The 24,591-nt window shown below is 47.4% G+C and overlaps 1 protein-coding gene across 3 annotated transcripts in view; it reads left to right on the top strand.

Annotated features, from left to right (window-relative positions):
• The first annotated feature begins 201 nt into the window (after positions 1–201).
• The window catches only part of LOC311126152 (CCR4-NOT transcription complex subunit 4-like), a 74,155-nt gene continuing 49,765 nt past the window's right edge, over positions 202–24,591 (top strand). For all 3 annotated transcript variants that reach the window (XM_084200171.1, XM_084200170.1, XM_084200169.1), the window contains exons 1-3: positions 202–425; positions 13,398–13,665; positions 22,058–22,255. In XM_084200171.1, the coding sequence (XP_084056297.1) occupies positions 13,489–13,665; positions 22,058–22,255 (375 nt within the window). In that variant the 5' untranslated portion in view covers positions 202–425; positions 13,398–13,488. The remainder of the gene's footprint in view (positions 426–13,397; positions 13,666–22,057; positions 22,256–24,591) is intronic.

The following is a 24,591-nucleotide window of genomic DNA, read 5'->3' as shown; positions in this document are numbered from 1 at the left end:
TGGTGCAATTAATTTTTTTTCTCCCATTCCCCTTTTTGGTGTAAGGGATACTACTGAACACAAGCATTTCGCTACACCCACAATAACATCTGCTAAACATGTGTACGTGACCAATAAAATTGGATTTGATTTGAAGAAAATGTGCAATTCACACTCCGACCTGTGTAAGGCAGTAATACGCAACAAAGCCTCTAGTCTGCCAGACCACACGAAGAAGAAGAGAAGGTACCGCTATCATTACACAGAGGCTGAAAAAGAAAAAAGCAAGGCGTTTTCTCAAGAAATAAAACTAGAATTGAATATAAACGCTGACTGAAATACAGTTGCCTGCTAATAAGGTTTTGGCAGTTCAGAAAGATTATCAATCCCTGCCCCAGTTTGGTCTGGATATCCCTTGGAGAGAAATCCCGGCAAAAATAGACAGGGTGAGTATCTCAAACTCTCGCCAGAAACTAGCCGCCAGATAGCTTGCGAGGATTACAAAAGTAAATGGGGATAAGAGTACAAACCCATCAGTCACAAATATCCTACCCTGTCTTCGAAGTTAATATTATAAGAGCAGTGGGAAAAGTCAAAAAGGTTAGCCCAAAATGCTTTTCGGTCTTGGGAGCAATCTGAGTAGGAGAGTCGCAGGCTTTGCCGGGAAGGGAGAGGCCGCACCGTCAGTGTTAAAAGCCTGTTTTTCTTTTGCTAATGCTAAACCTAGCTAGCTAACCGATAGCAAACCTGACACTTCTTTCTCGTTTGAAAAGTGTTTATAAGTAGTGTAGTGTTCTTGTTTAAAATATGAAAATAGTATTTTAGAATGTCATAAGTATTCCGTTTTGTTGATTATTCTTGGATTGTCTGGCTAGCTAGCTAGCCTACCAAAGAGCTGCTAGCGTCATCCGCTAACTAGCTACATCCGCGTCACTTGACCGGCTTTTTTAGTGCAAAGCATCTGTCAAATACAGTGCCTTAAAAAAGTTTCCACACCACTTTAGTTTTATCACATTTTGTTGTTACAGCCTGAATTTAAAATGGATTACATTTAGATTTTTTTGTCACTGGCCTACACACAATACCCCATAATGTCAAAGTGGAATTATGTTTTTAGAAGTGTTTACAAATGTTTGGAAATGAAAAGCTGAAATGTCTTGAGTCAATAAGTATTCAATCCCTTTGTTATGGCAAGCTTAAAAGTTCAGGAGTAAAAATGTACTTAACAAGTCACATAAGTTGCATGGACTCACTGTGTGTAATAGTGTTTAACATGATTTTTGAACGACTACCACATATCTGTACCCCACACATACAATTATCTGTAAGGTTCTTCAGTCTAGCAGTGAATTTCAAACACAGATTCAACGACAAAGACCAGGGAGCTTGGTAGATGGGTAAAATAATAAACAGACATCGAATATCCCTTTGAGCATGGTGAAGTTATTAATTACACTTTTGGATGGTGTATCAATACACCCAGTCACTACAAAGACACAGGCGTCCTTCCTAACTCAGTTGCCGTAGAGGATGGAAACCGCTCAGGGATTTCACCATGAAGCCAATGGTGACTTTAAAACAGTAAGAGATTTTTGGGTGTAGTTACCCTTTAATTCCAGTGTGCACCTAGCAAGAGGCTGTTGGTTAGCGGTGTTAGCAGTGTTAGCAGTGTTTTTGTAGCGCACGTGATGGTAGAGTTGGTAAATAATCATGATGTCGTTCTGCCAGGTAAGAATAGGCTACTTTGTAGTTAACATTTAATTGAGAAGGTTTTTTGGGGAAAGCCTTTCCATCTACCAGAAGACTGTTTTTATTAGCATTTTTGCTAACGGCTACACAGAGTGGTAAACTTGACACATACACAGATGGGTAAATTCTCATTGCCTGTTCAGGAAGTCCTCCCGAGTGGCGCAGCGGTCTAAGGCACTGCATCGCAGTGCTAGAGGCGTCACTACAGACCCGGGTTTGATCCCGGGCTGTATCACAACCGGCCGTGACCGGGAGTCCCATAGGGCGGCGCACAATTGGCCCAGCGTCGTACGGGTTAGGGGAGTGTTTGGCCCAGCGTCGTCCGGGTTTGGGGAGGGTTTGGCCTGGGGGGGCTTTACTTGGCTCATTGCACTCTAGCGACTCCTTGTGGCGGGCTGGGCGCCTGCAGGCTGACCTCGGTTGTCAGGTGAACGGTGTTTCCTCCGACACATTGGTGCGGCTGGCTTCCGGGTTAAGCGGGCGGTGTGTTAAGAAGCGCGGTTCGGCGGGTTATGTTTCGGAGGATGCATGACTCGACCTTCGCCTCCCGAGGACGTTGGGGGAGTTGTAGCGATGAGACAAGATCGACATTGGGTAAAACATTTAATAAGAAAGTTTGAGGAAATACGAATCACTGACACATTCTGTTCATGTCTGATGATAAACTTTTTTGAATATTGTTCAATTCCGTTTCAATGTTTGGATTCCGTCCATGTTCTCCGTATGGCTGGTTTATAGGGCCCTAATCCTCCATGGCTGGTTTATAGGGCCCTAATCCTCCACATCCATGGTTGCTTTAGAATCAGCTAGCTACTAGTCTACTCCTGGTCAATGCTCATACTTGCCCTGAGACATGACTGTAGACTCATGTCTTTAGACACCGTGTGAGTTTACAGTCATGTCTCAGGACCAGGCTCCTGGGTTAGCGTTGCCCACTAGCGTGGTAAATCAACAGGACACAGACCAATCAACACTGACAGGTGTTCTGTGTCTTAACAGACAGCTGTTTTACTACCAACAACTCTAGTTTTTATAGAGACCCTTTACAGATCTCGATCTCTCCTGAATTGAAACCAACCTTGCATTAGAAAGTGACTCAACTTGCATCAGAATAGATGGACACATTAACAAGAGGCTGTTTGTAGTGGGGAAAGGGATGTTTTTGGGTTCTACCGGTTAAGCCCAGGCTGTATCTGGATAGTGACTTCAGGCAGGCAGGCATGCTCCAGGCCTATACGATGCTTGTTTTATGAGCATCTAGTCTTATCATTTAATTTAAAAATACCTCAACACCCTCAATATAGGTTGAATTAGGCCTGACATACCAGGTCTAGACTAGCCTAGTATAGATATCCTGTCAAATCTTGAGGAAGGTAAACCATAACAAACCTGCCTTGACCACAATGTCACGTGTTTTTTTTATAATGATTCTAATGATTAGGGCTATGTCGTGCGATTAGGCAAGTATGATGAAGTGCCTAGTGGGTAACTGGTACACGTTTGAATAAGTGATGGGGGAAAAAAAATCAATACTATTTTTCATCCTATGGTATCTTTCAGCCTATAGCTTGTCCTCAATCTTCTTTTTAAGTAGTGAGCCGACATGTTTTCAGCGGTGTTATTTCCATGACTGATCAAAACTAATTCTCTCGTACTCTGTCTCTCTGCAGCAGACATAGTGAGCAATATGTTTGGAACATCAAATGACAATAAAATCACAGTTTGGAATCGCACTCTATATAGGATCGCACTCCAAATAGAATCGCACTACAAATACAGAGCATTCGGAAAGTATTCAGACCCCTTGACTTACACATTTTGTTACGTTATAGCCTTATTCTAAAATGGATTAAATTGTTTTTTAAATTGTATTCAGACCCTTTACTCAGTGCTTTGTTGAAGCACCTTTGTCAGTGATTACCGCCTCGAGTCTTCTTGGGTATGACGCTACAAGCTTGGTACACCTGTATTTGGGGAGTTTCTCCTGATTTTCTCTGTAGATCCTCTCAAGCTCTGTCAGGTTGGATGGGGAACGTCACTGCACAGCTATTTTCAGGTCTCTCAAAAGATGTTCGATCGGGTTCACGACCGGGCTCTGGCTGGGCCACTCAAGGACATTCAGAGACTTGTCTGAAGACACTCCTGTGTTGTCTTGGCTGTGTACTTAGGGTCGTTGTCCTGTTGGGAAGTGACCCTTCGCCCCATTCTGAGGTCCTCTGGAACAGGTTTCCATCAAAGATCTCTCTGTACTTTGCTCCGTTCACCTTTCCCTCGATCCTGACTAGGCTCCCAGTTCCTGCCGCTGAAAAACATCCCCACAGCATGATGCTGCCACCACAAGGCTTCACTGTAGGGATGGTGCCAGGTTTCCTCCAGATGTGACGCTTGGCATTCAGGCCAAAGAGTTCAATCTTGGTTTCATCAGACCAGATAATCTTGTTTCTCATGGTCAGAGTCCTTTAGGTGCCTTTTGGCAAACTCCAAGCAGGCTGTCATGTGCCTTTTACTGAGGAGTGGCTTCCGTCTGGCCGCTCTACCATAAAGGCCTGATTGGTGGAGTGCTGCAGAGATGGTTGTCCTTCTGGAAGGTTCCCCCATCTCCACAGAGGAACTCTGGAGCTCTTTCAGAGTGAACATCGGGTTCTTGATCACCTCCCTGACCAAGGCCCTTCTCCCCCGATTGCTCAGTTTGGCTGGGCGGCCAGCTCTAGGACGAGTCTTGGTGGTTCCAAACTTCTTGCATTTAAGAATGATTGAGGCCACTGTGTTCTTGGGGACCGCAGAAATGTTTTGGTAACCTTCGCCAGATCTGTGCCTTGACACAATCCTGTCTCGGAGCTCTACGGACAATTCCTTTGACCTCATGGCTTGGTTTTTGCTCTGACATTCACTGTCAACTGTGGGACCTTATTTAGACAGGTTTGTACCTTTCCAAATCATGTCCAATCAATTGAATGTTCCACAGGTGGACTCCAATGAAGTTGTAGAAACATCACAATATTTGCAGTGTTGACCCTTCTTTTTCAAAACCTCTGCAATCCGCCCTGGCATGCTGTCAATTAACTTCTGGGCCACATCCTGACTTATGGCAGCCCATTCTTGCATAATCAATGCTTGGAGTTTGTCAGAATTTGTGGGTTTTTGTTTGTCCACCCGCCTCTTGAGGATCAACCACAAGTTCTCAATGGGATTAAGGTCTGGGGAGTTTCCTGGCCATGGACCCAAAATGTCTGTTTTGTTCCCAGAGCCACTTAGTTATCACTTTTGCCTTATGGCAAGGTGGTCCATCATGCTGGAAAAGGCATTGGTTGTCACCAAACTGTTCTTGGATTGTTGGGAGAAGTTGCTCTCGAAGGATGTGTTGGTACCATTCTTTATTCATGGTTGTGTTCTTAGGCAAAAATGTGAGTGAGCCCACTCCCTTGGCTGAGAAGCAACCCCACACATGAATGATCTCAGTATGCTTTACTGTTGGCATGACACAGGACTGATGGTAGCGCTCACCTTGTCTTCTCCGGACAAGGTGTTTTCCGGATGCCCCAAACAATCGGAAAGGGGATTCATCAGAGAAAAATACTTTACCCCAGTCCTTAGCAGTCCAATCCCTGTACCTTTTGCAGAATATCAGTCTGTCCCTGATGTTTTTCCTGGAGAGAAGTGGCTTCCTCGCTGCCCTTCTTGACACCAGGCCATCCTCCAAAAGTCTTCGCCTCACTGTGCGTGCAGATGCACTCACACCTGCCTGCTGCCATTCCTGAGCAAGCTCTGCACTGGTGGTGCCCCGATCCCGCAGCTGAATCAACTTTAGGAGATGGTCCTGGCGCTTGCTGGACTTTCTTGGGCGCCCTGACGCCTTCTTCACAACAATTGAACCTCTCTCCTTGAAGTTCTTGATGATCTGATAAATGGTTGATTTAGGTGCAATCTTACTAGCAGCAATATCCTTGCCTGTGAAAAATCTAAATGTAACTATTTTAAGGTGGTCATTGGATTTGGGGTGGGGTTGTGAAAAATCCTTGGGGAAAAAGTAGCGTTCCCAGAAATTCTGGCTGAAAAAAACGGGCTCCCCGCTAAAAGAGTTTGAATACCGCTGTTGTAGTGCATGAACCTGCAGGAGTGAGTCACTGCTTTGTTTGCAGAGAACGCCAAGGTTCTTTGCACTCTGGGAGTGGGACACCGTGGAGTTGTCAACCGTGATGGAGAGGTCTTGAAGCAGACAGGCCTTCCCCGGGAGGAAGAGCAGCTCTGTTTTGTTGAGCTTGATGTGGTGGGCCGACATCCAAGCTGAGATGTTTGCCAGGTACGTGTGTGTGGGGGGGGGGGGAGAAGAGTAGTTGAATGTCATCCACATAGCAATGATAGGAGAGACCATGTGAGGATTTGACAGAACTGAGTGACTTGAAGTATAGAGAGGAGAGGGCCTAGAACCGAGCCCTGGGGAACACCGGTAGTGATGCAGACACAGATCCTCTCCACACCACCTGGTAGGAGAGACCACAGTGGTGGTTCCCTCCCTAGCCAGACAGATCCTTCCACAGTGGTGGTTCCCTCCCTAGCCAGACAGATCCTTCCACAGTGGTGATTCCCTCCCTAGCCAGACAGATCCTTCCACAGTGGTGGTTCCCTCCCTAGCCAGACAGATCCTTCCACAGTGGTGGTTCCCTCCCTAGCCAGACAGATCCTTCCACAGAGGGATTCCCTCCCTGGCCAGACAGACAGATTCTACCATGACTGCAGTCTGGGAAACCCCAGCCCGAGTCTCAACACTGTACAGTACCTTAACTGGGAGACTAAAATGCGTCCGTGGCTGATTGCTAATTTCATACTAGGCACACGCAGGAGCGTGAGTCGGACGCGCCCCACTGCATGCCACACACCCACCCATCCAACCAACCAGGGTAGGTCCCACTCGGATCTCCCACCTCTGGCCTGTGTCCTGGGGGGGGGGGGGCTGTGTCCTGGGGGGTGCGTCCCAAATGACACCCTGTTCCTATTATAGTGCTCTACAGTTGACCAGATCCCTGTGGGACTTTTCCCCCCTTACAAATCACTGCAGCATTACAGAGTTGGAATGAAACCAAACACTGGTACACTGAAATAGGTGGAGCAGCTTGAGGAAACTCAAGGCTGTGTCCCAAACAGAACTCTATTCCCTTGGTCTAAAGTAGTGCACTATAAAGGGAATAGGGTTCCATTTGGGCCTGAACACGGGGCCGGCCCCAGGAAGGGCTGAAGACCTTACATGTAGACCAGGCAGGAGAAGGGGAGGGGCTGGAGAGGTCAAAGAGCACCCTGCTTCCCATTACCACTTCCCTTTTAAAGAGAGGGCCGGGGAGCTGGGCTCCTCCTCCTCTCTCCATGCTATGGATGGGACAGGGTATTTTTAGACTTCCTCTACCCCTAGTGTGTGTCTGTCTCCCTGGGCTCCCCCCCCCCCCCATGCTGAGACAGAACTAGAGCCACCAACACTGGCTGAACCCCTGGGTCACATTCATTAGTGCACACACGTAGCAAAAAAAACGTTTTGCAACGGAAAAATTGAAAACAAAGCATTTCTTATTGGACAGGTTTCAGATAGTCCCACCCTGGCCTACCTCCTGTAGACGGCCTACCTCCTGTAGACAGCCTACCTCCTGTAGACAGCCTACCTCCTGTAGACAGCCTACCTCCTGTAGACAGCCTACCTCCTGTAGACAGCCTACCTCCTGTAGACAGCCTACCTCCTGTAGACAGCCTACCTCCCGTAGACAGCCTACCTCCCGTAGACAGCCTACTTCCTGTAGACAGCCTACCTCCCGTAGACAGCCTACCTCCTGTAGACAGCCTACCTCCTGTAGACAGTGTCTAGTGAAGGAACAACAGAAAGACACGATGCCAACTAGGGTGAGTCCCAAACGGCACCCTATTCCCTATATAGTGCACTACTTTAGACCAGAGAATGGCACCCTATTCCCTATATAGTGCTCTACTTTAGACCAGAGAATGGCACCCTATTCCCTATATAGTGCACTACTTTAGACCAGAGAATGGCACCCTATTCCCTATATAGTGCACTACTTTAGACCAGAGAATGGCACCCTATTCCCTATATAGTGCACTACTTTAGACCAGAGAATGGCACCCTATTCCCTATATAGTGCACTACTTTAGACCAGAGAATGGCACCCTATTCCCTATATAGTGCACTACTTTAGACCAGAGAATGGCACCCTATTCCCTATATAGTACACTACTTTAGACCAGAGAATGGCACCCTATTCCCTATATAGTACACTACTTTAGACCAGAGAATGGCACCCTATTCCCTATATAGTGCACTACTTTAGACCAGAGAATGGCACCCTATTCCCTATATAGTGCACTACTTTAGACCAGAGAATGGCACCCTATTCCCTATATAGTGCACTACTTTAGACCAGAGAATGGCACCCTATTCCCTATATAGTGCACTACTTTTGACCAGAGAATGGCACCCTATTCCCTATATAGTGCACTACTTTAGACCAGAGAATGGCACCCTATTCCCTATATAGTGCACTACTTTAGACCAGAGAATGGCACCCTATTCCCTATATAGTGCACTACTTTAGACCAGAGAATGGCACCCTATTCCCTATATAGTGCACTACTTTTGACCAGGGCTGTAGCTCAGGTCTGTGAGGTTATTTAAGTTCCTGGAGACAGATCTGTCTACTAGGATACACTGGCCTTTTCTCATTAGAGAAAAAGTTTGTCCTCTCTCTGTCTCTGTGTCTCTCTGTGTCTCTGTCTCTCTCTCTCTCTCTCCGTCTCTGTCTCTCTCTCTCTCTCTGTCTCTCTCTCTCTCTCTCTCTCTCTCTCTCTCTCTCTCTCTCTCTCTCTCTCTCTCTCGCTCTCTCCGTCTCTCTCTCTCTCTCTCTCTCTGTGTGTCTGTCTCTCTCTCTGTCTCTCTCTCTGTCTCTCTCTCTGTCTCTCTGTGTCTCTGTCTCTCTCTCTGTGTGTGTCTCTCTCTCTTTGTGTCTCTCTCTCTCTCTCTCTGTCTCTCTCTCTCTCTCTCTCTCTCTCTCTCTCTCTCTCTCTCTCTCTCTCTCTCTCTCTCTCTTTCTCTCAGTCTCTCTGTGTGTCTCTCTCTCTCTTTCTCTCAGTCTCTCTGTGTCTCTCTCTCTCTCTTTCTCTGTCTCTCTGTCTCTCTCTCTCTCTGTCTCTCTCTCTGTGTCTCTCTCTGTGTCTCTCAGTCTCTCTGTGTCTCAGTCTCTCTGTGTCTCTATCTCTCTCTCTCTGTGTGTCTCTGTTTCTCTCTCTCTCTGTCTCTGTCTCTCTCTCTCTCTGTGTGTCTCTCTGTCTCTCTCTCTCTCTGTGTCAGTGTCTCTCTCTATCTCTCTCTCTGTCTCTCTCGCTCTCTCTCTGTCTCTCTCGCTCTCTCTGTCTCTCTCGCTCTCTCTGTCTCTCTCGCTCTCTCTCTGTCTCTCTCTCTCTCTCTCTCTCTCTCTCTCTCTCTCTCTCTCTCTCTCTCTCTCTCTCTCTCTCTCTCTCTCTCTCTCTCTCTCTCTTTATCTATCTCTCTCTCTCTGTGACCTGGAAACCGATAAGTGGCACACACGTCCTTCGGAAGAGTTTTGAAAACTATTCCACATCCTGTTTGAATCAGCCGTTGTTTTCTCGTAGGAGAAAAGCATGCAAACGTTTAAACCATATGCTACTTATCCTTTTTAGCTATAACATGTCTTGCACAACTAACTACATTCGGTTGTATCACTTTATACATGCTGTAAACATAATTTGCCTGCGATTCGAGAAGCTGTCTCATTTCATACAAGCGCATTTTCGTCCACTTTCCCTCTCCTCGCCGCCTCTCCTCGATTTATCTTTGACCTTCGTCAAAAGGAAGCCAGCGAGGACTGAGGAGAGAGGACGCAGGAGTTGAGCAAACCCAATTGGGAAAAGGCCTGTGTATGAAATGTCTACTAGGAGGTGTTTTACCAGGCCACTCTCTCTCTGTGAGAACCAGAACAAGATGCAGCCTGAAGAGACATTCTCTCTCTCTCTCTCTCTCTCTCTCTCTCTCTCTCTCTCTCTCTCTCTCTCTCTCTCTCTCTCTCTCTCTCTCTCTCTCTCTCTCTCTGTGAGAACCAGAACAAGATGCAGCCTGAAGAGACATTCTCTCTCTCTCTCTGTGAGAACCAGAACAAGTGCAGCCTGAAGAGACATTCTCTCTCTCTCTGTGAGAACCAGAACAAGATGCAGCCTGAAGAGACATTATCTCTCTCTCTCTCTCTCTGTGAGAACCAGAACAAGATGCAGCCTGAAGAGACATTCTCTCTCTCTCTGTGAGAACCAGAACAAGATGCAGCCTGAAGAGACATTCTCTCTCTCTCTCTCTGTGAGAACCAGAACAAGATGCAGTCTGAAGAGACATTATCTCTCTCTCTGTGAGAACCAGAACAAGATGCAGCCTGAAGAGACATTCTCTCTCTCTCTCTCTCTGTGAGAACCAGAACAAGATGCAGTCTGAAGAGACATTCTCTCTCTCTCTCTGTGAGAACCAGAACAAGATGCAGCCTGAAGAGACATTCTCTCTCTCTGTGAGAACCAGAACAAGATGCAGCCTGAAGAGACATTCTCTCTCTCTCTCTCTGTGAGAACCAGAACAAGATGCAGCCTGAAGAGAACCAGTCATTATCACCAGCTCTTTGCACCAGAACAATTGTTGATGCGAGCCCAAGCGGCAGCCTAAAGCTTCCTCAAGAGACCATTGTTTTGTAAAAAATGTATTTTCAAGTTTTGAGGAGATTCAACCAAAGGTTTTGCTAACCAGTATGTTGCCCTGGAAATACAAGATGAAAATGCATATGTTAGCATGAAACATGAAGTGATATTGGTTATTTTCCTTGACCATTAGGCCTACACTATATAAATAAAGTGTTTGGACACCCCTTCAAATGAGTGGATTCAGCTATTTCAGCCGCAGCTGTTGCACACCGTTCTCTGGAGTGATGAATCACGCTTCACCATCTGGCAGTCCGACGGACAAATCTGTGTTTGGCGGATGCCAGGAGAACGCTACCTGCCCGAATGCATAGTTCCAACTCTAAAGTTTGGTGGAGGAGGAATAGTGGTCTGGGGATGTTTTTCATGGTTCGGGCTAGGCCCCGTAGTTCCAGTGAAGGGAAATCTTAACGCTACTGCATACAATGACGATTCTGTGCTTCCAACTTTGTGGCAACAGTTTGGGGAAGGCCCTTTCCTGTTTCAGCATGACAATGCCCCCGTGCACAAAGCGAGGTCCATACAGAAATGGTTTGTCGAGATCGGTGTGGAAGAACTTGACTGGCCTGCACAGAGCCCTGACCTCAACCCCATCGAACACCTTTTGGATGAATTGGAACGCCGACTGCGAGCCAGCGCCTAATCGCCCAACATCAGTGCCCGACCTCACTAATGCTCTTGTGGCTGAATGGAAGCAAGTCCCCCGCAGTAATGTTCCAACATCTAGTGGAAAGCCTTCCCAGAAGAGTGGAGGCTGTTATAGCAGCAAAGGGGGGACCAACTCCATATTAATGCCCATGATTATGGAATGAGATGTTTACATTTACATTTACATTTAAGTCATTTAGCAGACGCTCTTATCCAGAGCGACGTACGAGCAGGTGTCCACATACTTTTGGTCATGTAGTGTATGTACTGTATTGCTTACTCAAGCAGTAGAGTCAATCACTGAGAATTAGGTGATCCTTTCCCAATTAAAAAGCCAGAGCTCTGGGGATGGATTGTTGGCCCTTGTTATTGTCCTGCACATCATTCAGAGACACCCTCATGAGAGCTTGATGAGTCTTATTTACCTGTGATCCTCTCTGGGGGAGTCCTCCAGTGTGCCTCTCTCTGACTCAGCCGCTCTCATTATACCCTTCCTGGAGTCAACTTCTTGCAGTGAGAGTGAGAGTGAGAGTGAGAGTGAGAGTGAGTGAGGTGAGTGAGGTGAGTGAGAGAGAGGAGACTTCATCCTCTCTCCTTTCTTTGTGCGTGTCAGTGTCCCTGTGTGTCTGAATACTTTCCGAATGCACTGTGTATCTGTAGTCTGAATGCTCATAGTTGTTGTGAATCAGACCTTCCCTGAATACGTGGGTGGGGAACAACACTCCTCAGGTCGCGCCTGCTGTCTCCTCTGTCAGTTTAAACGTCTCAGTTGTCACGTGAAGAGGACGTCATCTGTTGGCAATGCAGAGACTGTTGGATGAGGAAGGGCTGCAGAGCGATGGGGTGTGTATAATGACCCTCACCAGACTATGGTTAGTTTCATCCTCTTTGCTTAAGGCGTCGGCATGCTTCCCATCTCAAACGGTTTGGAACAGTTCCTGCATATATTATGACGATGTTTTATGATATTGTTGTTTGTTTTTTGGCCTTCGGCAGCTCTTCTTTGGGGGGGCTGTTAGTGCCCAAGACATTTTTACTTCAATGCAAGACTAAGTCAGTAGGCAAAGTGAAGTGTTAGTCATTCAACGAGAGACGAATCGCTTTCATGCACATTTATTCATTTGAGAAATATTGCCCCAAAACATCTCTAGTGTTAGACGTCAAATTGGTTGACTAAGATCTCCACGTCAAAATGATTCACAGATTTCTTGAGTTATCTTCGATTTAATTCGGACTATTTTTGAGGAAGTGTATACTGGCTACGGCGTCTCAAGATGGACAAACGGTACTATTGGCGCTTTTTTTTAAAATTGTTTTTCAAGCTAAGGTCTTTTTAAGGGAGTATGGAGCACACTCGTTGGGTTCTCCTAGCCGAGTTCCTAGTCACCAGCCGAACCAAAGCACGCGAGAGGCTTTAGCCGGTTAAAACCGGAAACAGCAACTCATTGTTTGTAGTGTTTCGGTTAAGACTTAAAAGCGTAGGCCTGTATTTCAACCTGTATGGCTCCTCTCTTTTTCGCTCTGCGTTCTTCTTGTGTAGATTAACATGAAAAGTCTATAAAGAAGTGTACAGACCACTAAATCAATTTCAATCCTCAAATGGCTGTGTTGAAAACGGGCCACAGGACAGAATGAAAACCAACCGCTGAGAGAAAGACCGGGTCACGAGACTCACTCAGATAAATGTTCACCCAGAGACCCCTTTTTATTTCAGCCAATCGTTGTTTTTCCCCTGTACGGTACTGTGTGAGTCCCGTATGGTTTGCTGAATGGGCAGGTATCAGACTCTTAGCCCCTCAGACTCTTGTTTGTGGCCTACGTGGCACCCTATCCCCTACAAAGTGCGCTACAGAGCCCAGGGCCCTGGTCAAAAGTAGTGCACTACGTAGGGGGGGGATAGGGTGCCATTTTAGAAGGCTCTGTTCATGCTCTCTGCGTCTCTCTGACAGTGTGCTGTAGTTGGCTGTGTTCCGACCACACCTGGGATTCCCTCACACTGCACTGACAGCAGGGCTACTCAAACAGCTACTGTTTTCAGTAGGTCTGGTCACACAAAGGTCTGGATAGATGTAATCCTTTATCGACGTAGTAACGAATCCCCCCCCTCCCCCCTCCACCTCGCGACATATGCTACCCCCAAACTGTTCACGGCCCTCTTGTTGGCGGAAAGGAAATGTTGCAGTTTTAAAGCTAATTTCCTGCTATTCTATACACTTTGCCCACTGGTGGGACTTTGCGTTCAGAATTCTAATCTCTCTTTCCCGGTGACTCTCCAGCCTGCTCTGCCACTGCCCCCTGCCACCTGGTGTCTCTCCAGCCTGCTCTGCCACTGCCCCCTGCCACCGGTCTCTCTGCATATTGTCTTGGATGTCCTGCAGTCCAGAGGTGAAGGATATGGACCCCATGGAGTGTCCTCTGTGTATGGAGCCGCTGGAGATAGACGACGTCAACTTCTTCCCCTGCACCTGCGGCTACCAGATCTGCCGCTTCTGCTGGCACCGGATCCGCACAGACGAGAACGGCCTCTGCCCTGCCTGCAGAAAGGTACGTTACCCTGGTCTAACCCCTACCCCATATCCTATACTAAACCATACCCTAGTCTAACCCCTACCCCATATCCTATACTAAACCTTACCCTAGTCTAACCCCTACCCCATATCCTGTACTAAACCATACCCTAGTCTAACCCCTACCCCATATCCTATACTAAACCTTACCCTAGTCTAACCCCTACCCCATATCCTGTACTAAACCTTACCCTAGTCTAACCCCTACCCCATATCCTATACTAAACCTTACCCTAGTCTAACCCCTACCCCATATCCTATACTAAACCTTACCCTAGTCTAACCCCTACCCCATATCCTATACTAAACCATACCCTAGTCTAACCCCTACCCCATATCCTGTACTAAACCTTACCCTAGTCTAACCCCTACCCCATATCCTATACTAAACCTTACCCTAGTCTAACCCCTACCCCATATCCTGTACTAAACCTTACCCTAGTCTAACCCCTACCCCATATCCTATACTAAACCTTACCCTAGTCTAACCCCTACCCCATATCCTATACTAAACCATACCCTAGTCTAACCCCTACCCCATATCCTATACTAAACCATACCCTAGTCTAACCCCTACCCCATATCCTATACTAAACCATACCCTAGTCTAACCCCTACCCCATATCCTATACTAAACCATACCCTAGTCTAACCCCTACCCCATATCCTATACTAAACCATACCCTAGTCTAACCCCTACCCCATATCCTGTACTAAACCTGACTCTAGTCTAACCCCTAACCCATATCCTATACTAAACCTGACTCTAGTCTAACCCCTAACCCATATCCTATACTAAACCATACCCTAGTCTAACCCCTAACCCCTACCCCATATCCTATACTAAACCTGACCCTAGTCTAACCCCTACCCCATATCCTGTACTAAACCATACCCTAGTCTAACCCCTAACCCCTACCCCATATCCTATACTAAACCTGACCCTAGTCTAACCCCTACCCCATATCCTGTACTAAACCATACCCTAGTCTAACCCCTAACCCCTACCCCATATCCTGTACTAAACCATACCCTAGTCTAACCCCTAACCCCTACCCCATATCCTGTACTAAACCATACCCTAGTCTAACCCCTACCCCATATCCTATACTAAACCATACCCTAGTCTAACCCCTACCCCATATCCTATACTAAACCTTACCCTAGTCTAACCCCTACCCCATATCCTATACTAAACCATACCCTAGTCTAACCCCTACCCCATATCCTATACTAAACCATACCCTAGTCTAACCCCTACCCCATATCCTATACTAAACCTTACCCTACTCTAACCCCTACCCCATATCCTATACTAAACCATACCCTAGTCTAACCCCTAACCCCTACCCCATATCCTATACTAAACCATACCCTAGTCTAACCCCTACCCCATATCCTATACTAAACCATACCCTAGTCTAACCCCTACCCCATATCCTATACTAAACCTGACCCTAGTCTAACCCCTACCCCATATCCTATACTAAACCTGACTCTAGTCTAACCCCTACCCCATATCCTATACTAAACCTTACCCTAGTCTAACCCCTACCCCATATCCTATACTAAACCATACCCTAGTCTAACCCCTACCCCATATCCTATACTAAACCTTACCCTAGTCTAACCCCTACCCCATATCCTATACTAAACCATACCCTAGTCTAACCCCTACCCCATATCCTATACTAAACCTTACCCTAGTCTAACCCCTACCCCATATCCTATACTAAACCATACCCTAGTCTAACCCCTACCCCATATCCTATACTAAACCTTACCCTAGTCTAACCCCTACCCCATATCCTGTACTAAACCTTACCCTAGTCTAACCCCTACCCCATATCCTGTACTAAACCATACCCTAGTCTAACCCCTAACCCCTACCCCATATCCTATACTAAACCTTACCCTAGTCTAACCCCTACCCCATATCCTATACTAAACCTTACCCTAGTCTAACCCCTAACCCCTACCCCATATCCTATACTAAACCTGACTCTAGTCTAACCCCTAACCCATATCCTATACTAAACCATACCCTAGTCTAACCCCTAACCCCTACCCCATATCCTATACTAAACCTTACCCTAGTCTAACCCCTACCCCATATCCTATACTAAACCTTACCCTAGTCTAACCCCTACCCCATATCCTATACTAAACCATACCCTAGTCTAACCCCTAACCCCTACCCCATATCCTATACTAAACCTTACCCTAGTCTAACCCCTACCCCATATCCTATACTAAACCTTACCCTAGTCTAACCCCTACCCCATATCCTATACTAAACCATACCCTAGTCTAACCCCTACCCCATATCCTATACTAAACCTTACCCTAGTCTAACCCCTAACCCCTACCCCATATCCTATACTAAACCATACCCTAGTCTAACCCCTACCCCCTACCCCATATCCTATACTAAACCTTACCCTAGTCTAACCCCTACCCCATATCCTATACTAAACCTTACCCTAGTCTAACCCCTACCCCATATCCTATACTAAACCATACCCTAGTCTAACCCCTACCCCATATCCTATACTAAACCATACCCTAGTCTAACCCCTACCCCATATCCTATACTAAACCATACCCTAGTCTAACCCCTACCCCATATCCTATACTAAACCTTACCCTAGTCTAACCCCTACCCCATATCCTATACTAAACCTTACCCTAGTCTAACCCCTACCCCATATCCTATACTAAACCTTACCCTAGTCTAACCCCTACCCCAGGGTTCCCCAACTGGCGGCCCGCGGGCAATATTATTTGGCCCCACAAATTAATTATGAAATGTTTTTCATTTAAGAAAAAATATTATAATAAAGAAATCTCGGAACCCGAGATGCAAAAATGTTGAAAATGTAATGTCCCATGAAGGAAGTTACCCTAGCTAAATAATGAGGAAGTTACTTTTTTAATTTCATTTATGAAGAGAGAGAGAGAATGCAGGAGACAGTCCGGTCAACTGATAAAAGCAGGCTGCGGACCGTTTTGTGGTGCTGAAACGTGAAGCTGCAACCACAGCACCAACCAATAGGAGGTGAACAGCGCCTGGTGCTGAAAAATATAGCTAACTTGTTATATGAAGCCTATATAAAAAACGTAGCTTACATTAGCCAGTTATGAGGCTTAGCATCTTTCACAATAAAAACTAAATGGCCTAATGGAAGTGGGATTTGTTTTTAGACTAATTGTTTTTACTTACAGTTGCAACTGGCCAAAAATGTAGCGTCCTACATAAAACAATCATGTAAAGGGGAAATGAAAGTCTGTCTGAATGTCTATCGGGATTGCCTGCTCCTGCAACGACAGAACAAACAGAAAATACTGTCAGCTTGAGACCTAAATATCCCTGGATAAGCAGTCACAATAATGTTAGTATTTACTAAATACACTCATATATAGGCTACTAAGTTACTTACTCAATGGGAGAAGTTGCATTTCCTCTCGGACATAATCTTGGGGAGGTCGGGTGAGATGGATGTGATTTTAATGCACAGGCAGTCCTCGGTTTGACTTTATGTGAACGCCGGTTCCTGCCGTGAGTCTGTATTGCGTTCATAGAGGAAAAGGATGAGTCGCAGGTGTAAGTCGATCCACACAGTTGGAACATAAAATGCACGGGATGTTTTTCAGCCGCAGGGACTGGGAGACTAGTCAGGATCGGGGGAAAGATGAATGGAGCAAAGTACAGAGAGATCCTTGATGAAAACCTGCTCCAGAGCGCTCAGGACCTCAGACTGGGGCGAAGGTTCACCTTCTAACAGGACATCGACCCTAAGCACACAGCCAAGACACAACACAGGAGTGGCTTCGGGACAAGTCTCTGAATGTCCTTGAGTGGCCCAGCCAGAGCCCGGACTTGAACCCGATCGAACATCTCTGAAGAGACCTGAAAATAGCTGTGCAGCGACGCTCCCCATCCAACCTGACAGAGCTTGAGAGGATCTGCAGAGAAGAATGGAAGAAATCTCCCAAATACAGGTGTGCCAAGCTTGTAGCGTCATACCCAAGAGGACTCGAGGCTGTAATCGCTGCCAAAGGTGCTTTAACAAAGTACTGAGTAAAGGGTCTGAATACTTATGAAAATTTGATATTCTTTTTATTATACATTTGCAAACATTTCTAAAAACCAGTCTTTGCTTTGTCATTAAGGGGTATTGTGTGCAGATTGATGAGGAAAATAATGTATTCAATTTCAGAATAAGGCTGTAACGTAACAAAATGTGGAAAAAGGTCAAGGGGTCTGAATACTTTCCGAATGCACTGTATGTCAGCCAAAAAAAGCTATATGTGTGTAGCTTGCAGTGAACGCTTCAGTGTTTCTGTGTCGGGCTTCTGTCTGGGGAGGGAAGGCCACTTTGGAAGTTCCATGCTTAGATTCATAATGACGTCCTGAGATTTTGAATTCTTAGCAAAAAGCGTCATTTTCACTGTAAATAAGAAAACACTGGCTTGGCAATGGGAAAAGATGGTAAGATTAACGCTTGTCTCTGTGTACATTCTTCCCTGAAAGAGAGCAAACATTTTCTCTTGCTGTCAAGCTAATTGTTCTGAACGAATGTTGACGTTATAGAAAGTGGTGTAGGATACATAGACCTGTTGTGTTTCCCCTCCTCCAATCAACGCGCAGAGAAATAGACACGAATAACAGTTGAATAGAGACATGGTGATTTTTATGAGCGTAATCAGATCGGAATTATTTGTTATTGTCACTTTAATTTATGATGTACTAAAATCAGATGTGTTGAACGTCTTGTTCAATTAGTAGTGTAGGCCAATTTAATTGTGCTAATATTATATGCTAATTGTGTTCTGGCCCGCCGACTATTAGCTCAGAAAAAATGTGTCCGGAAGCCAAACCTAGTTGACGACCCCTGCCCTACCCCATATCCTATACTAAGCCATACCCTAGTCTAACCCCTACCCCATATCCTATACTAAACCATACCCTAGTCTAACCCCTACCCCATATCCTGTACTAAACCTTACCCTAGTCTAACCCCTAACCCATATCCTATACTAAACCTTACCCTAGTCTAACCCCTACCCCATATCCTGTACTAAACCATACCCTAGTCTAACCCCTAACCCCTACCCCATATCCTGTACTAAACCATACCCTAGTCTAACCCCTACCCCATATCCTATACTAAACCTTACCCTAGTCTAACCCCTACCCCATATCCTATACTAAACCATACCCTAGTCTAACCCCTACCCCATATCCTGTACTAAACCATACCCTAGTCTAACCCCTACCCCATATCCTATACTAAACCTTACCCTAGTCTAACCCCTACCCCATATCCTATACTAAACCTTACCCTAGTCTAACCCCTACCCCATATCCTATACTAAACCTTACCCTAGTCTAACCCCTACCCCATATCCTATACTAAACCATACCCTAGTCTAACCCCTACCCCATATCCTATACTAAACCATACCCTAGTCTAACCCCTACCCCATATCCTATACTAAACCATACCCTAGTCTAACCCCTACCCCATATCCTATACTAAACCATACCCTAGTCTAACCCCTAACCCCTACCCCATATCCTATACTAAACCATACCCTAGTCTAACCCCTACCCCATATCCTATACTAAACCATACCCTAGTCTAACCCCTACCCCATATCCTATACTAAACCATACCCTAGTCTAACCCCTACCCCATATCCTATACTAAACCTTACCTTAACTTCTGCTGGCACCACGTCCGTACAGCAGAGAAGTGCCTGCAGAAAGGTACCTACACCTTAACCCACCTGCCTTCTCTGTCCTAATTAACCCACCTGCCATCTCTGTCTGAATTAACCCACCTGCCATCTCTGTTCGAATTAACCCACCTGCCTTCTCTGTCCAAATTAACCCACCTGCCTTCTCTGTCCAAATTAACCCACCTGCCTTCTCTGTCCGAATTAACCCACCCGCCTTCTCTGTCCAAATTAACCCACCCGCCTTCTCTGCCCAAATTAACCCACCTGCCTTCTCTGTCCTAATTATAATAATAAAATAATATGCCATTTAGCAGACGCTTTTATCCAAAGCGACTTACAGTCATGCGTGCATACATTTTTGTGTATGGGTGGTCCCGGGGATCGAACCCACTACCTTGGCGTTACAAGCGCCGTGCTCTACCAGTTGAGCTACAGAGGACCACCTGCCTTCTCTGTCCGAATTAACCCACCTGCCTTCTCTGTCCGAATTAACCCACCTGCCTTCTCTGTCCGAATTAACCCACCTGCCTTCTCTGTCCGAATTAACCCACCTGCCTTCTCTGTCCGAATTAACCCACCTGCCTTCTCTGTCCGAATTAACCCACCTGCCTTCTCTGTCCTAATTAACCCACCTGCCATCTCTGTTCGAATTAACCCACCTGCCTTCTCTGTCCTAATTAACCCACCTGCCTTCTCTGTCCTAATTAACCCACCTGCCTTCTCTGTCCGAATTAACCCACCTGCCTTCTCTGTCCTAATTAACCCACCTGCCTTCTCTGTCCTAATTAACCCACCTGCCTTCTCTGTCCGAATTAACCCACCTGCCTTCTCTGTCCGAATTAACCCACCTGCCTTCTCTGTCCGAATTAACCCACCTGCCTTCTCTGTCTGAATTAACCCACCTGCCTTCTCTGTCCGAATTAACACACCTGCCTTCTCTGTCCGAATTAACACACCTGCCATCTCTGTTCGAATTAACCCACCTGCCTTCTCTGTCCTAATTAACCCACCTGCCTTCTCTGTCCTAATTAACCCACCTGCCTTCTCTGTCCGAATTAACCCACCTGCCTTCTCTGTCCGAATTAACACACCTGCCTTCTCTGTCCTAATTAACCCACCTGCCATCTCTGTTCGAATTAACCCACCTGCCTTCTCTGTCCTAATTAACCCACCTGCCTTCTCTGTCCTAATTAACCCACCTGCCTTCTCTGTCCGAATTAACCCACCTGCCTTCTCTGTCCTAATTAACCCACCTGCCTTCTCTGTCCTAATTAACCCACCTGCCTTCTCTGTCCGAATTAACCCACCTGCCTTCTCTGTCCGAATTAACCCACTTGCCTTCTCTGTCCGAATTAACCCACCTGCCTTCTCTGTCTGAATTAACCCACCTGCCTTCTCTGTCCAAATTAACACACCTGCCTTCTCTGTCCGAATTAACACACCCGCCTTCTGTCATAAATAGATGTTCAGTATGGCTCTGTAGTTGAACGGGCTTCCAGTTGAAGCTCGCATCTGCTACAAGACCATGGTGCTTGCCTATGGAGCAGTGAGGGGAACGGCACCTCCGTACCTTCAGGCTCTGATCAGTCCCTACACCCAAACGAGGGCATTGCGTTCATCCACCTCTGGCCTGCTGGCTCCCCTTCCTCTGCGGAAGCACAGTTCCCGCTCAGCCCAGTCAAAACTGTTCGCTGCTCTGGCACCCCAATGGTGGAACAAGCTCCCTCACGACGCCAGGACAGCGGAGTCACTCACCACCTTCCGGAGACATTTGAAACCCCACCTCTTTAAGGAACACCTGGGATAGGATAAAGTAATCCTTCTACCCCCCCCTTACCCCACACCCCCAACGAAACAAAAAAATATTGTAAAGTGGTTATCCCACTGGCTATAAGGTGAATGCACCAATGTGTAAGTGGCTCTGGATAAGAGCGTCTGCTAAATGACGTAAATGTAAAATGTTCTCATCAGGACAACACAGCTGTCAGAGGTGACACCCACACAGCTTAAGGAACAGGCTTTACCGTGACAATACTTTCTCCATTTCTCCTTTTGGTTGGAAATTACTCTCTGACTGGCCAGTCCAGTTGATCGATTTTGATAAATTCCACTGGTTAGGAGGGTTAGTGAGTTAGGTTAGTACTCCACTGGTTAGGAGGGTTAGTGAGTTAGGTTAATACTCCACTGGTATTTCCAGAAAGTATGAGAGCGGTCTACTGTGTAAAAATGACATGCATACAGAGATGACCCCGATAGGCATAAAGTGTCAGTGGTTGTCAGGGTTGCAGAATTCCTGTAACTTTCTCAGAATTCCCTGGTTTCCCAGAATTCCCTGGTTTCCCAGAATTCCCTGGTTTTCCAGAAATCCTGGTCGAAGGATTCCTGGATTTCATGCTGATCTCCTCGTCATTCCAGGGTTCTCCAGCGGTATACAAGCCCCTGTCCATTTATCTAACATGCTCCTCTCTCTCTGTACCAGCCGTACCCAGAGGATCCAGCGGTGTACAAGCCCCCTGTCCATTTATCTAACATGCTCCTCTCTCTCTGTACCAGCCGTACCCAGAGGACCCAGCGGTGAAGCCCCCTGTCCATTTATCTAACATGCTCCTCTCTCTCTGTACCAGCCGTACCCAGAGGACCCAGCGGTGTACAAGCCACTGTCAGCGGAGGAGCTGCAGAGGATAAGGAATGAGAAGAGGGCTAAACAGGTAGAGAGGAAGCAGAAGGTGACGGAGAACAGGAAGCACCTGGCCAGCGTCAGGGTGGTTCAGCGAAACCTGGTCTTCCTGGTGGGGCTGTCGCAGAGACTGGCCGACCCTGAGGTAGGAACACACACCGACAGACACCCAGAGAACTGAGAATAACACTCCTCAAGGAACGATAGGGAATATTAGTTCACTATCGTCATCAAGGACTGCTCTGAGATGATCCTTCCTTCCCTCCTTCCTATAAATTCAGCTAATTAATTAGGACTGTAGAGAGAGAGGGGGGGGGGGGGTGACTCAGTCAGCTCTGAGGGGAACTCTACTGGAGAGAGAGAGAGGGGGGGGTGACTCAGTCAGCTCTGAGGGGAACTCTACTGGAGAGAGAGGGAGAGAGAGGGAGGGAGGTTGACTCAGTCAGCTCTGAGGGGAACTCTACTGTAGAGAGAGAGGGGGAGGGAGGGAGGGAGGTTGACTCAGTCAGCTCTGAGGGGAACTCTACTGTAGAGAGAGAGGGAGTTTGACTCAGTCAGCTCTGAGGGGAACTCTACTGGAGAGAGAGAGAGGGAGGGAGGGAGGTTGACTCAGTCAGCTCTGAGGGGAACTCTACTGTAGAGAGAGAGAGGGGGGGAGGGAGGTTGACTCAGTCAGCTCTGAGGGGAACTCTACTGTAGAGAGAGAGAGGGAGGGAGGGAGGTTGACTCAGTCAGCTCTGAGGGGAACTCTACTGTAGAGAGAGAGAGGGGGGGAGGGAGGTTGACTCAGTCAGCTCTGAGGGGAACTCTACTGTAGAGAGAGAGAGGGAGGGAGGGAGGTTGACTCAGTCAGCTCTGAGGGGAACTCTACTGTAGAGAGAGAGAGGGAGGGAGGTTGACTCAGTCAGCTCTGAGGGGAACTCTACTGTAGAGCGAGAGGGAGGGAGGGAGGTTGACTCAGTCAGCTCTGAGGGGAACTCTACTGTAGAGAGAGAGGGGGGAGGGAGGTTGACTCAGTCAGCTCTGAGGGGAACTCTACTGGAGAGAGGGAGAGAGAGGGAGGGAGGTTGACTCAGTCAGCTCTGAGGGGAACTCTACTGTAGAGAGAGAGGGGGGAGGGAGGTTGACTCAGTCAGCTCTGAGGGGAACTCTACTGGAGAGAGGGAGAGAGAGGGAGGGAGGTTGACTCAGTCAGCTCTGAGGGGGAACTCTACTGTAGAGAGAGAGGGGGGAGGGAGGTTGACTCAGTCAGCTCTGAGGGGAACTCTACTGGAGAGAGGGAGAGAGAGGGAGGGAGGTTGACTCAGTCAGCTCTGAGGGGAACTCTACTGTAGAGAGAGAGAGGGAGGGAGGGAGGTTGACTCAGCCAGCTCTGAGGGGAACTCTACTGTAGAGAGAGAGGGGGGAGGGAGGTTGACTCAGTCAGCTCTGAGGGGAACTCTACTGGAGAGAGGGAGAGGGAGGGAGGGAGGTTGACTCAGTCAGCTCTGAGGGGAACTCTACTGTAGAGAGAGAGGGGGAGGGAGGGAGGGAGGTTGACTCAGTCAGCTCTGAGGGGAACTCTACTGTAGAGAGAGGGAGGGAGGTTGACTCAGTCAGCTCTGAGGGGAACTCTACTGTAGAGAGAGAGGGGGGAGGGAGGTTGACTCAGTCAGCTCTGAGGGGAACTCTACTGTAGAGAGAGAGAGGGAGGGAGGTTGACTCAGTCAGCTCTGAGGGGAACTCTACTGTAGAGAGAGAGAGGGAGGGAGGTTGACTCAGTCAGCTCTGAGGGGAACTCTACTGTAGAGAGAGAGGGAGGGAGGTTGACTCAGTCAGCTCTGAGGGGAACTCTACTGTAGAGAGAGAGAGGGAGGGAGGTTGACTCAGTCAGCTCTGAGGGGAACTCTACTGTAGAGAGAGAGAGGGAGGGAGGTTGACTCAGTCAGCTCTGAGGGGAACTCTACTGTAGAGAGAGAGGGAGGTTGACTCAGTCAGCTCTGATGGGAACTCTACTGTAGAGAGAGAGGGAGGTTGACTCAGTCAGCTCTGATGGGAACTCTACTGTAGAGAGAGAGGGAGGGAGGTTGACTCAGTCAGCTCTGAGGGGAACTCTACTGTAGAGAGAGAGGGAGGGAGGTTGACTCAGTCAGCTCTGAGGGGAACTCTACTGTAGAGAGAGAGGGGGAGGGAGGGAGGTTGACTCAGTCAGCTCTGAGGGGAACTACTGTAGAGAGAGAGGGGGAGGGAGGGAGGGAGGTTGACTCAGTCAGCTCTGAGGGGAACTCTACTGTAGAGAGAGAGAGGGAGGGAGGTTGACTCAGTCAGCTCTGAGGGGAACTCTACTGTAGAGAGAGAGGGAGGGAGGTTGACTCAGTCAGCTCTGAGGGGAACTCTACTGTAGAGAGAGAGGGGGAGGGAGGGAGGTTGACTCAGTCAGCTCTGAGGGGAACTCTACTGTAGAGAGAGAGAGGGAGGGAGGGAGGGAGGTTGACTCAGTCA

Source organism: Coregonus lavaretus (assembly GCF_964263955.1).
Source record: "Coregonus lavaretus genome assembly, contig: HAP1_SCAFFOLD_296, whole genome shotgun sequence".
In the NCBI taxonomy this organism is placed as follows: Eukaryota; Metazoa; Chordata; class Actinopteri; order Salmoniformes; family Salmonidae; genus Coregonus; species Coregonus lavaretus.
Note: the sequence above shows the minus strand (reverse complement) of the source record. Positions and strands in the feature narration are given on the sequence as shown.